The following is a 15,168-nucleotide window of genomic DNA, read 5'->3' as shown; positions in this document are numbered from 1 at the left end:
ACTAAACTTGTCCTTAGCAGCAATTTCTGCCATTCCACCCTCTTACGGGCTGTGAAATTTGTTAGTTCCTTGGCAATCATGTCACTATTAGCACCTCTTTGCAGGTTTTCCTTAGCCTTCTTCTTCCCTCTTGTCACCTCTAAGGCTTTAACCTTGCTTAAATCTTTGTTTCAGTAACTACTAATTTATTGCATGATGGTACATTTTTGTTTCCTTTGTGCACACTCCAACATCTCAAATTATTTTCCCTCCTGAAAATCTTCAATTTAGACAACTTCCAATCTCCGGTGAATCTAATTATTTACTAATCAGAAGTATGTGTGGATTAGATGAGAGTGGGTGGATACAAATTTGGGATCTAGATGTTCTTCGGAGAGTCTGTGGAAAGCTATCACTCAGATTTACCCCCCTTCCATTCCCCATACTAAATTCCTGTTGGGTAGGGGTTGTAATATCTGTTTCTGGAAAGATTTTTGCTTGAGCTCTGGGCAGGATGTTCCATTTCTTCCTTTGTTGTTGATCCAGGTGGTCGTTTATCTATTCGGGATTTTTACTTTTGAAGGTTCTTGAATGATAGGGAGATGGTAGAGTTATCTTCTTTGCTAGTCTTGTTGAATAATTGTTGGGTTTCTTTGGAATAGGATAGTCGCTCCTGGTCTTTGGATCCTTCGGGGTTCTATTCTTGCAAATCTTTATGTGAATTTTTGATTACCTCTAATTCTTCTTTTCCTCTCTATAAATCCATCTGAAAGGCCAAAAAATCAAGGCTTTTCTCAAGTTGGTTGCGCTTGGTAGAATCAATGCCAATAAGTTCTTGTAGATTAGGAGACCTTTAAAGGCTCTTTTGCTAGATGTGTGTGTATTTTGTTAACTAATTGGAATCTACATCACATTTTTTTTACATTGTGATTTTGCTTGGTGGGTATGGAATAAGTTACTTGGTTTTTTAGGCGAATGTTGTGGTCAGAGTCGGTGGATGTTTTTTTGGCAGTTTCTTTTATCGATTTTGGAAGGATAAATGAAAGGGCACTGCTCTGGAATGCTTTCTTTGCAGTATTTTGGGGGCTGAATATTGAACACATTGTGCATATCTTCTCAAAGAAGTAGTCGTATTTACTGGTTTGGAAGAAGATTCATTATTTGGCTTCTCTTTGGTGTGTGGGTCAAGGGAATTTTAAGGGGATGAGCTTTTCGAATATCCAGCGTGATTGGCATTATTTATTGGATTGCTAGATTGCCCATATTATTTGTTGTGTTTCGATTTTTTCCTGTGTTTTTTTCTGGATTTTTTCAGACTTAGCTAAGGAGATGTCTTCTTCTCCTGGTTGTACATTCTTAATCTTTCAATAAAACCTTTTTTTTTGCTATATAAAAGAATTCTTTATTAATCGATTTTAATATCCTAATTCAATATTTTGAATTTGTTCACAAACAAATTTGTTGTTGCTGATGTTTCTTCTTGTTGTCCTTGTTTTGTGTTAGGGTTTTTTCCCTTAAAGAAACATGTGTGCTAATATATATTTCCACATTAAAGCATCATTAGTTCTATCACAACTGCCATCACAGCTTATTGTGGCTAGTTATCATATATATCACTGCAATTTTCAAGGACAAGTACTTAATGAAGCAAGCAATTCTTAATGATTTATTAAGTTGACCAAAAAGCTAGTAATTTTCTATGTTGCTTTCTGCATGACAATATGGCAATGATTACTGATAAAGGAGTCTCTTGGAATCATGCGAATCTTAAAGTTTTGGTTTATTAATAAAAATTGAAATGGTCTATGGCAAAAGGGTTCCATATGAGATCTGTATATTTCTTTCTCCAAGAAGTATTTCAATGGTGCTAAATCTTTGGTTTGAAACTTAGCCTGTGGAAAATGCTTTAGCCCTTGGAAGCATTGATCATCATCACCAGTAATCACAATATCATCCATATACACAATAAAAAAAGTTCTACCAGATGCAGTATGACTATAAAATACAGAGTTATTTACTGCACATCGTTTGAGGTGAAACTCAAGTACTATAACACTGAATTGACCAAACCATGACATGAGAGATTGCTGTAGGTTGTACAATGATTTATTGAGCCAACACACAATGGTTGACTCCTCTGAGCAACAAACCCAGGTGGTTGCTCCATATAGACCTCCTAGAGATCACCATGCAGGAAGACATTCTTCACATGTAAGTGATGCCAGGGGCTGGTGGCTAAGGAGACGAGGAAACATAACGAGGCAAGTTTGACTACTAGAGAGAATATGTGCTAATAATCCAAGCTGTATGCCTAAGTATATCCTTTAGCAACAAATCAGGCAACCATAGAACCATCAGGATTGACTTTCACGGTATATACTACTGACAACCAGCCATAGGCTTATGATGAGGAAGAGGTGCCAATCCCCAAGTATCGATATTTTATAATGCACACATCTTTTGAACCATTTCAGTCCTCCGTGTAGACTTGCTTTAGAAATAGATTAAGGAAGAGCAATAGAAAATAGATTAGTAACAAAAATAATATGTGGGTGACAAGAAATCCTAGTAAACAAAATTAAGAGATTGGATGCTATGTAGACTGAGGATTAGTGAGAAGGGAACAAGTTCTGATAAGGTTGTGTGCAACAAGGTTTATTCATCTTAGATGGAGATTCAAGAGAGTGGTGGAAGGAAAATTTTTTTTGAAAAGAGACGGGATAATCCTGATGGGATGATGACAAAATCTTTAAGAAGAAATGCTGATGGAAATTTGTGTTATGTGGATTTTCCGATTGTTCAGAAGGGTAATATAGATGAAAAGGTTAACAAGGCTAAAGAGAAGAAGCAATGGGGAGTTGTGTCGGATGATGAGAGAGATGCTGCCAGTGATTTTGCTTGCAATGACAGCTTATTATTGGATGAGTTTTTTGAACAATATGAATCATCTTTTGGGGATGTAGCACATGTTCTACTGCATCCCATGGAAGGTTTGGAGGCAATTCCTATTTTTGAAGATGATGGATTGGGTAAAGAGCAAAAATGTATGGATTTTCTCTATTCATATGGAAGAGGTTAATGGTAGGGAGTTAGAAGCTCAACAGTTGTTGGATAAGATGGGTTTGTGGCTGGCTAATCTTGAAAGAAATGTAGTTTTGTTTGGATGGTGGTAGAAGGAAGCTGTAGAAGGCCAGCAGGAATTAGAAAATTTGCAATACTTTATGAATTATGATGGAAAAGGCATGAGGGGCTTTCTAATTTAGTTGTTTGCTAGATTTTCAATTTTTATTATTTATTTATTTGTTATTATGGTGATGATTATGATGATGATGAGGTAAGCTTATCCTCTCCTAGGTTGTGTTCTCTTATTCTTCTTTCTTAATACAATTTCTTTATTATGAAAAAAAAGTGCGTCACCTCGACACTTGGGAAATGTATCATCAAACAAGGAAATAAAAAGGCGTAGCATAGAAGTTGGAGGTTGCTCTTCTCTTTTAAGCTGCCATTGTGATACACCTATAAATTAGGACAATCAAGCTGATGAGAAGGATTCAAACTACATGAAGATGCAGGTGGATGATTGGTAGAGATAATAAGCTAGAATCAGGAAGATTAGGCAGAGGAAAGGACTCATCAAGGTCAGAAGCACCTAAGGACTCCTAATAATATGGTGTAGACTTGAAGAAGGTAACATCAACAAGACCAAAAAAAAAAAAAATCCTCATTAGGAATATAATAGTGATGTCCCTTTTGAGTACATGAAAAGCCTTGAATAATACATTTTATAGCATGAACATCCAACTTATGCACGTTGGTGGTTAATTGATGAATAGGTCACACTTGATAATACATGGAGGTAAAGAGAATAAAGGAGCATTTGGGAAGAGAAGGAGTTGGGAATTTTACCATGAAGAAAGAGGATGTCTTTATTTTTTATAACAGAGAAGGCAGTGAGCATTAATGCAAGGAAGTATCCAAGTAGGCAAATTGGGTTTTATTTTAGAACAATAGGAACGAAAGATTGAAATAATTCAAAAAATGAGCTTTTATTAAATAAAGCCATGCCATCCTTGAATAATCATCAATAAAGTCACAACATATTGGAAACTCAATTTTGACACAATTGGACTAGGACCTCAAACATGAAAATGGACTAACATGTAATGTAAGGGATTGCTACTTTTTTATTGACACAGGAAGCAAATGAACATGACGATGCTTTCCCAATTGACAAGACTCACACTAAAGACTAGACATAGAATTTGAAATAGGAACTAGTTTTTTTTTAAATATAATTTTTTTAAAATTTTGAATTTTAATTTATTTTTATATTTTATATTTTATATTTTTAGAACTTGTCTAATGAAGGATGATGAAGGCTACAATGGATTTTGAGTGTAGTAGTAGTAGTAGTAGTAGTAGTAGGCGATAAAAGGATATAGCAACTCAAAGTGAAAGTGGTAGTGGTAGTAGTAGTAGAAGGCGATAGAAGGAGATAGCGACTCAAAGTGGTAAAATCCACTAGCTTCACATCCTCTGCCAACCGCCTTCTTCGTCTTCAATTCCTGAGTGACAACAGAATCAAGAAAATAAAATGTTATTGAGCAATTCATGTAATTTGGTAATTGACATGAGAATGAAGGGGAACTTTGGAATATACAAAATGGAAGAAAGAAATAAAAAAGGAAGTAGGTTTTACTATCCATATTCCCTTAATGGTAGTAGTGGACCCATCAGCTAGGATAAGACGAGCTATGCTCTCAGAATACTGGAGAACGGAAAAGAAACTAGTTATACTTGTCATATGATCAATAGTGGCTCAATCTATAATCAAAGGACTAGTGCAAGAATTACTAGACGACAGGCAAGCTGTAGGATTGCGCGTCTGAGCAAGAGATGCAATGAGAAGAGAAGCTTGCTGGATGCTTTATAGTGCTGGATTTTGGAATACTCTTGACATAGATACAGTATGCCGTGCCTGAGCTGGAATCTGTAGTGGCTGCATTAGTGAAGTGTGGTGGTTTATCATGAAGATCCCAATACTGATGAATTGTATATCCTCCTTGTGCACAATGAGTGCCAAAAAAAATGTTCATTTGCAACCAATCTTCACCATTTGTGATTGGAGGAGCAAGCATGGACCTTTGAACAACCAGCATTTTGCCTACCTCATCACCTCATTCCCTTCTTCTTCCTAGTTAGCCTCATGCCCAGTCACATAGTGAGTTTCATCTGCAGCAACACCACCTGGTTTATCCTGGTTTATTTGAAAAATTGACTTGTTCTGTAGGTTTCCTGTTTGAGCATTCATTCTGGTCCATGTTCTGAACACCTGTAGCACTTAATGGTGTCTTGACCCTGTGGGTTAGAAGGCTGATTTCCATTACTAGTAGAATTATCTATGCAAACTGTAGGCACTTGCTGTGTAGCTGGAAGAAACTCCCACCCATGGATCCTGCCATTGATTCTTCAATGTATTCCATGTCAGTTGGGATTCAACCTTCAACACATGCTCATGGGAATCACTTACTTTGAGAGGTCACATCAAGCTTACTTGATCTTGAATTGCTAGTTGAAGATCATTAATGTATCAGCTTACCTTTTGTGATTCTGTTTGTGCAATATTATTCCCTCGTGTCAATTGATGAAACTCCTGCATGACACTTTCACACTCTTCCATGCTGCCTAAAATTTTCCTCTTTCTGATACCAAGTTTGCTTAGTCCTGCAATAGGATGTGGTCCTTGAGCTTTTCCTTATTTTATTCAATTGTCTTACCTCCCTTTTGCCCTTAAGTTCTTGATCTTTTCGGTAATGCCTCTACCAAGTAGAAGCAGCTCCTCTCAATTTGCAGCCAACAACTTGACTCTCCAATCTTTTGGAATATCGTTGTACAGTTGTAACTCACCACAGTTCTTTATGATGCCCATCCAGTCCATGAATTCATCAGGTTCCATGTCACTTACCATGAAGTTCTGCAATGTGGATCTTAACACCATATCCTTTAGAGTTTTGAAGAGCTCATGCTATCCGATCCTCAAATGTTTTGTTCTTTCATTGTGCTGGACATCCTTCTAAGCCCAGAACTACTCACATTGCTGGAATCATCACATCCATCAGAAAACTAATTTGAGTTCCTCTTCAACTTGTCTGTCTTGTTTGTGATCTCGTCTCTGTCCATTTCCTTGATTATTTGTGCAAAGAACCTACTCCATAAGGTTTTTGAATTTGTTTGTGTAGTTCATGCAACATCTCAACAGTTGCTGAAGTCCTGACTGTTTGGCTAATGTTTCCTCTTCCGCCCTAGTAGCCATCTATAAATATCCTGCTCTGATACTGATTTGATGTAGTGTGAGTTGTGAAAATACACTGTTGGATGTGTCAGGTTTCTAACATGGCACATTAAGGGTAATTAAAGGGAGATATAGTGGCAGGGAAGGATCCTCTCACACAGAAACACATCAGGGAAGACTATGGAAGGAGTCACTAGGGGAATCCTTAACCCCAACTTCCAAGTTCTTAGGAAAATTCTGAGATCAGAGTTGATAACCAAGATGGAAAGGGAAAATTCAGTACTGCCTCTTCATTATCTGGACTAAAATAAGTACATGATAGCCTTGCACATTGAATGTGCCTAGGGAAATGATACTTCTTGGCTATAGATGATTCTAACTTTTCTAGATTCAAAAACCTTATTAATAAACTCGGAAATGAAACTGAACTTAGGAAATGACACACTTTGGCTAGACCCTAATAATGATACCTAGAAAACAACAACTAATAAATATTACAAAATAATATGAACTATGTTTCATTGGTGGAGCAGCACTGCATTAGAATCTTGACACATGTTTAGGGGTGAGAAAACAAAATGAAACACACGTCACAAATGACACACGATGGATGCCTGAGCAACCTATGAAAAGGCTAAGGGTTCAAGACTCCCCTTAGTGAACCATGATTCAAAGTCCACCGAGCCAAGACCCTTTAGAATATCCTACGATTGGTAGAGTCTAGAGACCTTACCACATGCCTCTTATGTCCAATCTAGGTGTGCGCATATCTATTTTGACCTCATGCAAGAGCACAAACATAAGATAATTGATAGTTAATTTATAATTGTGCACAAACAAGTTCGATGTTGGTCAATTTCACAAATTAGGGCAAAATGGTAATTTTCACACATTTACGATGTTCTTGGTTCTTTTGCTCTCCATTTTTTTTAAAAAAAATTTACAAAAAAGATTCTACATGATTAGATTGGCTACTGGACATGGAAAAGTATGCTAATTTGCATAGGGTTGTCTAATCACCATTGTGGACGTTTGTCAAATCCAAGCCTTGTAGCTTTTTGCAAACCAATACTGGTAGTGGGTCAAACGAGACATAAAATTTGGAACACTCTATTAGCACATGACGTGGAATGAAAAATGTATCAAGAGAGAAGTTTGTTTCATCACCTTTTAGGAGGCAATTAAAAGTTGAGAAGTCAGGTTCTTATCAAAAGCCAAAAAAGTCACTCACTGCTCACCTCTAGGATTCCAACGTGTTATCACCCATGCAACTTGTTCATTACAAGATATTTAGAGTTCACTGTTTTTTGTCCTAAAGCGAATTCTTGTTGAGCGGAAGTTAGAAGTGAGAAACTTAGGCTCATATTGATGATGCCTATAATTTCAGTGCATGCATTTCCAACATTTTCATGGATGGGAAATCCAAGAGTAATGCATCTCAACGAGATAAAGATGTTGAACAGGCATAAAAAAAAACCACCTTATCAAACTGAAATTTTATAATTGTCTCCAACAGGCTGAGCAACTGTTGATGCTGCTTGTGAACTTAAGAGAGACCCACCATTTTGTAGCTCCAACTTGTTACTCCCAAAAGGAGTTCCAAAATTCATGTCAATAACTTAGTCCTAACTTGCATTTGGCCACCAATGAACTTAATCATGTTCCCTCCAGGTTGAGTCATTTGCTGATGGTTATTTTGAGGTGGTTTCTTCTACCCCTTCAAAATTTTGCTGTTGAAATCTGCCTCTTATTCTGCCATATGTTCCCTTACCATTTCTAATGAAATATTTTCCATGATTCTTGAATATGGAATGTATGCATATTTATTAGATTTTCCATTGGGTTTGGATAGAGGACTTGTCACTTTACTAGACAATGGAGCTTCTTTTATTGCTTGTTGGAGATGGTACAAGACTAGTTACCCCTTCAGCTCTAGTTGCTGCACTTCCATCCTGCTGATTGTCTCATGTGTCACATGGTATGGATTCCCATAGTATGGATGTTGTCAAGATTCCGAGTGACAATTTCCTGGCACCTTTTTTTGGCTACTACGCCAATAAGATGGTCTGACATGTCAGCATCTTCTGCGGAATTATTCCAATATTCTCACTTGTGCTCTTTTGGTGGATCTTCATCCTTCAACCCTTCAAAACTAGAGGTCAAGTTTTCAACAACCAAAGGAAAATGTAGGAGGGAAGAAGATTTGAGATTAATTTCTATACAATTATCAATTTTATTTATTTGAAAATTTGAAGCTTCGTTTGGATAAAGAATTTTTTGAGGGAAAAAGGAAAATAATATGATAAAGAAATCAATTTTTCATTGTATTTTCTCTTCATCTCAAATACTATAGGATTAATATATATTCAAATATAGTTGAAAATTAGTAAAAGTCAAAGGTTAATGGCTTGTAAAAAATGCTTATTGATTTATTTATTTTATTTCCTTTTTCATTTTCTTTGATCACGAAACACGAAAAGTTGGATTCTTTTGTACTTTCTCAAGTATGGAGCATCTGGGTTGAGTTTGTTATTCTATTTCTTTAGGGGATTTTATATTCTTTACTTTTAGTTTTTTTTTTTTCTTTTCTTATTTAGATTTAGGTTTGAGCCTATATGAAGGCTGTAGTATGTATGTTTCTAGAGAGCTTGCAATATTGAATCTGAGAACGGTAATTTAGTTTGTATTTTTCCCTGTAATTTTCATTATTATTATTATTATTATTATTATTATTATTATTATTATTATTATTTTTGCTTTCATTTATTTGCTCAATTCCCAGTCAGTCCTGCATCACTAAGCCTAAGCCTTTTGATCATTATGATGAGAAAATGCTGCATTGTTATTTCATGAAATGTTGAAAGATGATGCTGAGAAAAAAAAAATGACTGTTTTGAAGCTGTGTTGGAAACTCAAAACTGTCTAGTAACATGTCTACTATGATTAATTCCTTTTCAATTTGAGAGAAAGCCTTTGATAGATGAGTTGTTTATAGATTGCTACAATGGCTTCATTAGAATGTAATTTGAAACATGAGCAGGACAATGATCTTTCGGAATTTGATGAATCAAAGGCTATTATTGAGAGTTTGGTTGATGAATATAAGGCCTGTGAATCCCCAGATTACATCAAATGGGGAATGGAGGTATTTGCCTTACTGGCCCTAGATTCCATCTTATGTTCACTTTTTTAGGCCGCAATAATTTCTGTGTTGTGCAGGATCCGGAACACATTCTAACTGGAGAGGGCAATGCTACAGGAATTGTGGATCCGAAATTGGCAGTATGATCTACCAAGTAAGCTATTATCACTTGCTGACCAAAAAAAAAAAAAAAACTGTTGTCTCACTTGTATTTCCTCGTGAGTATGATTGGAACTTTGATCATCCACATTCACCGCATTTTGGATCCATGTGCATTTGCTGATGAGTGTTGATTTGGAATGTTTTAAGCATGTCATGGTAGGGTTCTTGGTAGGGCTGCAAACGGGCCAAGCCAAGCCGAGCTTCAACATGCTCAGGCTTAGCTTGTTAGAGCCAAAGCTTTGCTCGAGCTTGGCTCGGTTCGAGCTCAAAAAGTTGGGCTCGATCTTGGCCTGAGATTAAAAATATTGGCTCGGGCTTGAGCTTGGGCTCGACTCATTTGCAGGCTTGGACGCGAGCTTGAGCTCGATTCATTTGCAAGCTCGGGCTCGGGCTGAAATTTTATAAATGATCTAATAACATTTTTATCCACCTATTTTGTTTGGGTCAGAATTTGTGTCTTTCTCCTTGGGCAATTGGGCCGGTATTGGACTATTGGGATTGGGCAGACTTAATAAGCCTATTAACAAGCTCATATTGAATTCCTTGACGAGCCTAATAAATGAGCCCATTCGAGCCAGTTTTTGAGTTGTTCATGAGCCGAGCTTGGCTGTGCTTACACTCGGCTTGTTTACAAACTGAGCTTAAAGATTAAGACTTTGGACTTGCTCATTAAGATAATAAACGAGCCTGAATGAGCCCTTATCAAGCTGAGCTCCCAAGCTCACTAGTTCTTGGGTCATGAAATGGTGCCATCAATACTTATGAAAACTCTTTAATATGCTGTCTGAAAAATTGTTAGTTTGCTCTGACAGGGTTCAGATGAAATCTCTGCAAGTTCTATATTTTATGGCCTTCTGGAATATATTCTTTGTGTGACCATATGCTTAAAGCTTTATTCCTGTTTTTTCCCTCTTTTCTTTCTTGAATGAGACTATTTAGCTTGTAATCAAATATTTGTTTACTTCAAAATTTCTTGAAGTTACCATATGAGCAATCTAGTAGAAAGTAGAATCCAGTGCCTTTGGATTTTTCAAATATGTAGTTATCTTAACTGGCATTGGATCCTTGCATATCTAATTTTTTTGGCCTTATTTCTCACTTGAAAGAACAATTTGTGCGTGCTGTAGAATATAAGTTTGATAGAATGAATCACAATATGGTTTGTGGTATATGGATGCCATCTCCCCAACCAGTTTCTAGTTTCATTTGTACTCTAATTCCTATATATACTAATATTGCTGTGTGGGATCAGGTCTGCTTTTTGGTGCAGTCTGTGCAGCATTATAGCAACTTTTTATAGTTAAATGAAGTGGGAGCAGGAGCAGGTATGGGTAGGAGTGCGGGAAAGTGGAGAGATGTGTAAGTGTGAGATTAGAATTTTCACCGTAAAATTATGCATAATGTTAGGCAAATTTTTGTTTAAAACTGTAGAATACAAATGTATAATATTTTCAAAGATATGTAACCTCAGTATCATTTCTAACATTATTACATATGAACAATATTTTCACATAAAAATGCCAAAGAAGTTGCAATACATTGGAACTTCATATTTATTTAACTGAAAGTAGGAGACTTAGAGGTTATGTTTGGTTAGCAGAATGTCTATTCTTAGGAACACACAGGAATAAGATGGGAACGTAATAAAAATTGTATTAGTATAATAATTTAGGAAAAAGTCCTCATGCTAAAATTTTGTTATTCCATCCAAATGTAATATATGATAGGAACAGGCATACCACCTATGATTAAAATTGGGAATGTTCCTTTGTCTATTCTATAGATTCATAGAATCTTTTTGCATTGTCATTTACTTTATAATGACCCTCCCCCTACCGCTACAAAGTGGGAGCTTTGTGGTTTGGAGGCACTCGTTTTTTTTGGTTAAAATTTATTTACTTTATAATGACAACTTATCTCCTTTTGTACATTATCATACCTTTGGTATTTTGATCTTTATTTTTATATGAAAAAAAAAAAAAAACGAAAGACCATCTGTAAGCCAAATGTGACCTTAGGCAATGTCCAACTAAAAGTATTTTGAAGCGTTATAATGGTGGAGGTGAGGTTGTCTTGATTGGAGGTTCTAAGACAGAAGTGTCCCCCATTAAGAATGTACCCATAACTGTGACCGAACTTTCACAAAAATGTGCTCCCTTATGCCAGTGCTGGTCCAGATGTGGGGGTAGGATTTTTCCCTTTTATTTTATTTTTTATTTTTTGCAGGGCACCTATGCTTGTTTCCATTTTCTATGGTTGGGCATAAAAGTGGATAAATCTTTGACTGGAAGTCTTTCTTATATTCTTCCAGATGAAATCTTCACCTTGATTAGCAGAGGAAAATGTCTGTGGTGTTGAGAGAGATTCAAGAAGGGGCTTTTCATCTTGGTAGAAGCCCAGTGAATCAAAGCACACTATTTTGTTGCTACAATTACAACCCAGCTGGGCCGCAGGCCAAAGCATCCCTCCAGTGGGATTGCTCACTTGGATTTCTACAGCAATCTTTTTTGTAATGTTTGAATTTAATGAACTCATTAGGGAGGAGGTTATGCAATGTAGAACTGAAAATGTTCTCTCTATATAATTATTTGTTTTCCAAGACCAACTCCCCTGTTTAACATTGTTATTTCAATTATCAATTATTTTTCATTTTTTTGCTTTTTTTTCCTGTTCTTCCCATCTTTTCATAATTTTCATTGGTGTTGTTTCTGAAACTTGTCTTCTAGCAATCAGAAAGGTTACAGGTTTGAATTTTATTTTATCGCAGGTTAGTGGTGCTGGCAGAAGACAGCAAGAGGTTCAGCAGAGACAGCAAATTGGGGGTACGCATATGCTTGAGTTTTCTTGCTGAACATGGGTTTTGTGTGATTTGACCAGCTTTTTGTTTTCTTCCTTTTTTTTTGGTTAATGACTTAATATTCAAAAATTATAATTATTCTTGTTCTTATTATTATGATGATGAGACAATGATGTTGGGTCACTCCCTCTGGAGCCATCCCTCAATCCCAAGCTACCCAATTCTCTATCCCCTGGTAAGGACCCTAAACTGCCAACCAATGCACGACTAAGCGGACAGCAGCAGTCTTCGAAATCTTCATTCACCCATCAGTGAGTGAATGCAGATTCTTTGATGTTATATTGACCAGGTTAAACCCACTTCTCTCTTTTTAACCCACCAGAACAAACCAAAACCAAAAGAAATGTCGTTGATTGCTGCATTGTTTTGATGCCTTTCTTTTTGCTGAATCATGATGAGGACATATGATGTGTCTCTGTTGGAGGGGTTGTCTACTTTATTATGAATATGAAGCTGTGATGGTGCATGTGCCATGTTCCTTTGCTACTTTGCGATCATTATCTTCTGCGTGCTTTGAGAAATAGTGGCTGCAAAAATGTAATAAGCCATTGAAAATGTGGCGACGTTGATAATTGGACATGGACGCTCTCGGCGGCAGGCAGCATCTCATGGTGCCAACTCCCAACTTTTGACTTGTAAAGAGGGTTAGGCATTAAAAATAGGAGGAAGCTTCAGTGGAGTTTCTCTCGTTCATGCCTTTTGGGACCCTCTCCATTTTGGTACTAGGAAATTCTATTGCCAATTGGGATTGTCTTGGTTTAAAATGGTCAATTGAGAATGTAGTTTTGGATTTTGCTCTTGGGATAAAATTTAATGCAGTTTTTTTTTTTTATTACGTTTCAAAGCAACTAAATTTAGTATCCCAACTCCAAGCTTCCAAGCACTAGAAAATTGTTTTAGTATGTAATTAGTATAGAATAGTGTCTAAATTCTATTTTAATGCAATAAAATTTATGTCAAAATTACTAATATATATACCCATGCGAATGCAATAAATGAAAAAAATAAATTTAAAATTTTTACTTTTGAGAGCCAACAAGCGCCTATATTGAAATAAATAACAAACAAGCTCATAAATAATAAATGTGAAATTATTATTTTGAAAATTTTAAGTCGGTTTAAAATATGTTTTTATGGTATAATATTAGTAAATAGTGACTATATAACCGTATATTATATTAATAAAACATTCATAATATTAGTAATGATTTTACATTATTACCTAGTTTAAACACCGCACATGTAATATTGAATATATTACTTTATGCCAATAGACTAATCATAATGATAGGAAAATATGTCGTGCGAATAATATGATAATATATTATTATTGAATACATTGGTATGTATGATTCCATCCGTATATTTTGTCCAACAATTTTTTTTTTTTATATTTGATAAATACAATAAAGTAATATTATGCAAATTTTTGTCAATAAATATTGTTAATTATTAATCTTTATAATATTATATATATATATATATATATTATTCGACTAATGATGGTTATTAAATGTAAGATATTATGCTAACTAAAGGATTTCGTTGAATTTTATTTTATTGTATTGGAAGTCTTCGTTCGTGATAAAACATAGAAATCTATTGTAATTTTTTTTATTACATTTTTTAACTGACCTTTTTAGTGCTCCAAGGTCAATACTATTGTTTGTGACGATTGAAACTGGTAAAATGTTTTGTCAGATGCCTTTATGTTTTTAATGATTATTGTATAATTTTATGAATAATTTTATGTTAAATCCACATGGACATATTACTTAAATAAAAGTATGAAATAGAACATATGATTTAATTCATAGAAGTGGATTTTGAATATTAAAAATATTGTAGTAACAAAATGCAACTGAAAATTATAAAATTTTGTTAAGTAGAGAGCAGAAAATGAGTAACACGGATAAATGCGTTGTCATAATATTTTTCTATATGATAAAATAATGAAAATAAAAATCATAATATTGTCAAAGAGACCTTTAATTGGTTTAAGCTCCGGGAGTCTTCAGGTATTTTTAAAAACACTACGGGAGTTATAATGGCATTTTAAGAAACTTGCAAGAATGTGGCCATTTTGTATATTTTTCAATTGGGGAAATGTGCATTTATAGAGGAATACATATTAAAAACAAATGTATTTTAGTCATAAAAAAAAAAAAAAAAAACAAATGTTTTCATGATTTTAAATCTTCATGATATTAATACCTTGATTCTTGCGGAAAACAAATTATGTTCAATTCAATAATCTATAAAAGAAAATGTTGCCTTAATTAAGTCAATGTAAACACTAAATCAATACATAACATACAACATGTTAGAAATAATTATTTTTAAATTTAATGTTAAAATGTCTATTTCTATTATATTATATATATATATATATATATATTTAAATTATAATGTTTTATATTAATACTATAGCGTTTAAAAAAGAAGTTTACAGGGGGTCACGGTTCACATGGTGGCACCAGAAAGAATGTTAAGTCCTATTGCCACTCATCTCCTTGTGACATGGGCCTATAAAGTCTTAGCAGTCACAAATTGTAACTATAGTGTTACTTTTGAGTCCTATTTGAAATTTAGAAAATATAAGAGGAGGAATGGAAAACATAATAGAATTCAATTTTTCATTATCAAGAAAAATGAAAAAAAGAAAGATATATTAAATAAATGAATAAAAATTTTGTTCTATACACCATTATCATTTATATTTTCTTAATTATCAAT

General features: G+C 34.9%; 1 protein-coding gene across 6 annotated transcripts in view; it reads left to right on the top strand.

The window, feature by feature from the left end:
* The window catches only part of LOC131165816 (tubulin gamma-1 chain), a 49,292-nt gene that overhangs the window by 25,886 nt on the left and 8,238 nt on the right, over window positions 1–15,168 (top strand). For 3 of the 6 annotated variants that reach the window (XR_009139651.1, XR_009139652.1, XR_009139650.1), the window contains exons 10-12: window positions 9,312–9,416; window positions 9,491–9,567; window positions 12,343–12,397. Coding sequence is in view for 2 of the 6 variants with exons in the window: in XM_058123914.1 (XP_057979897.1) it covers window positions 9,312–9,416; window positions 9,491–9,559 (174 nt within the window). In the remaining 4 variants the exon portion in view is untranslated. Of the gene's footprint in view, window positions 1–9,311; window positions 9,417–9,490; window positions 9,568–11,886; window positions 12,236–12,342; window positions 12,922–15,168 lie in introns of those variants that run through there. The other 3 variants (XR_009139649.1, XM_058123914.1, XM_058123915.1) reach the window with 3 other exon arrangements.

This window comes from Malania oleifera, chromosome 10 (assembly GCF_029873635.1).
Source record: "Malania oleifera isolate guangnan ecotype guangnan chromosome 10, ASM2987363v1, whole genome shotgun sequence".
In the NCBI taxonomy this organism is placed as follows: domain Eukaryota; kingdom Viridiplantae; phylum Streptophyta; class Magnoliopsida; order Santalales; family Ximeniaceae; genus Malania; species Malania oleifera.
This window is presented reverse-complemented; position numbering and strand designations above follow the sequence as displayed.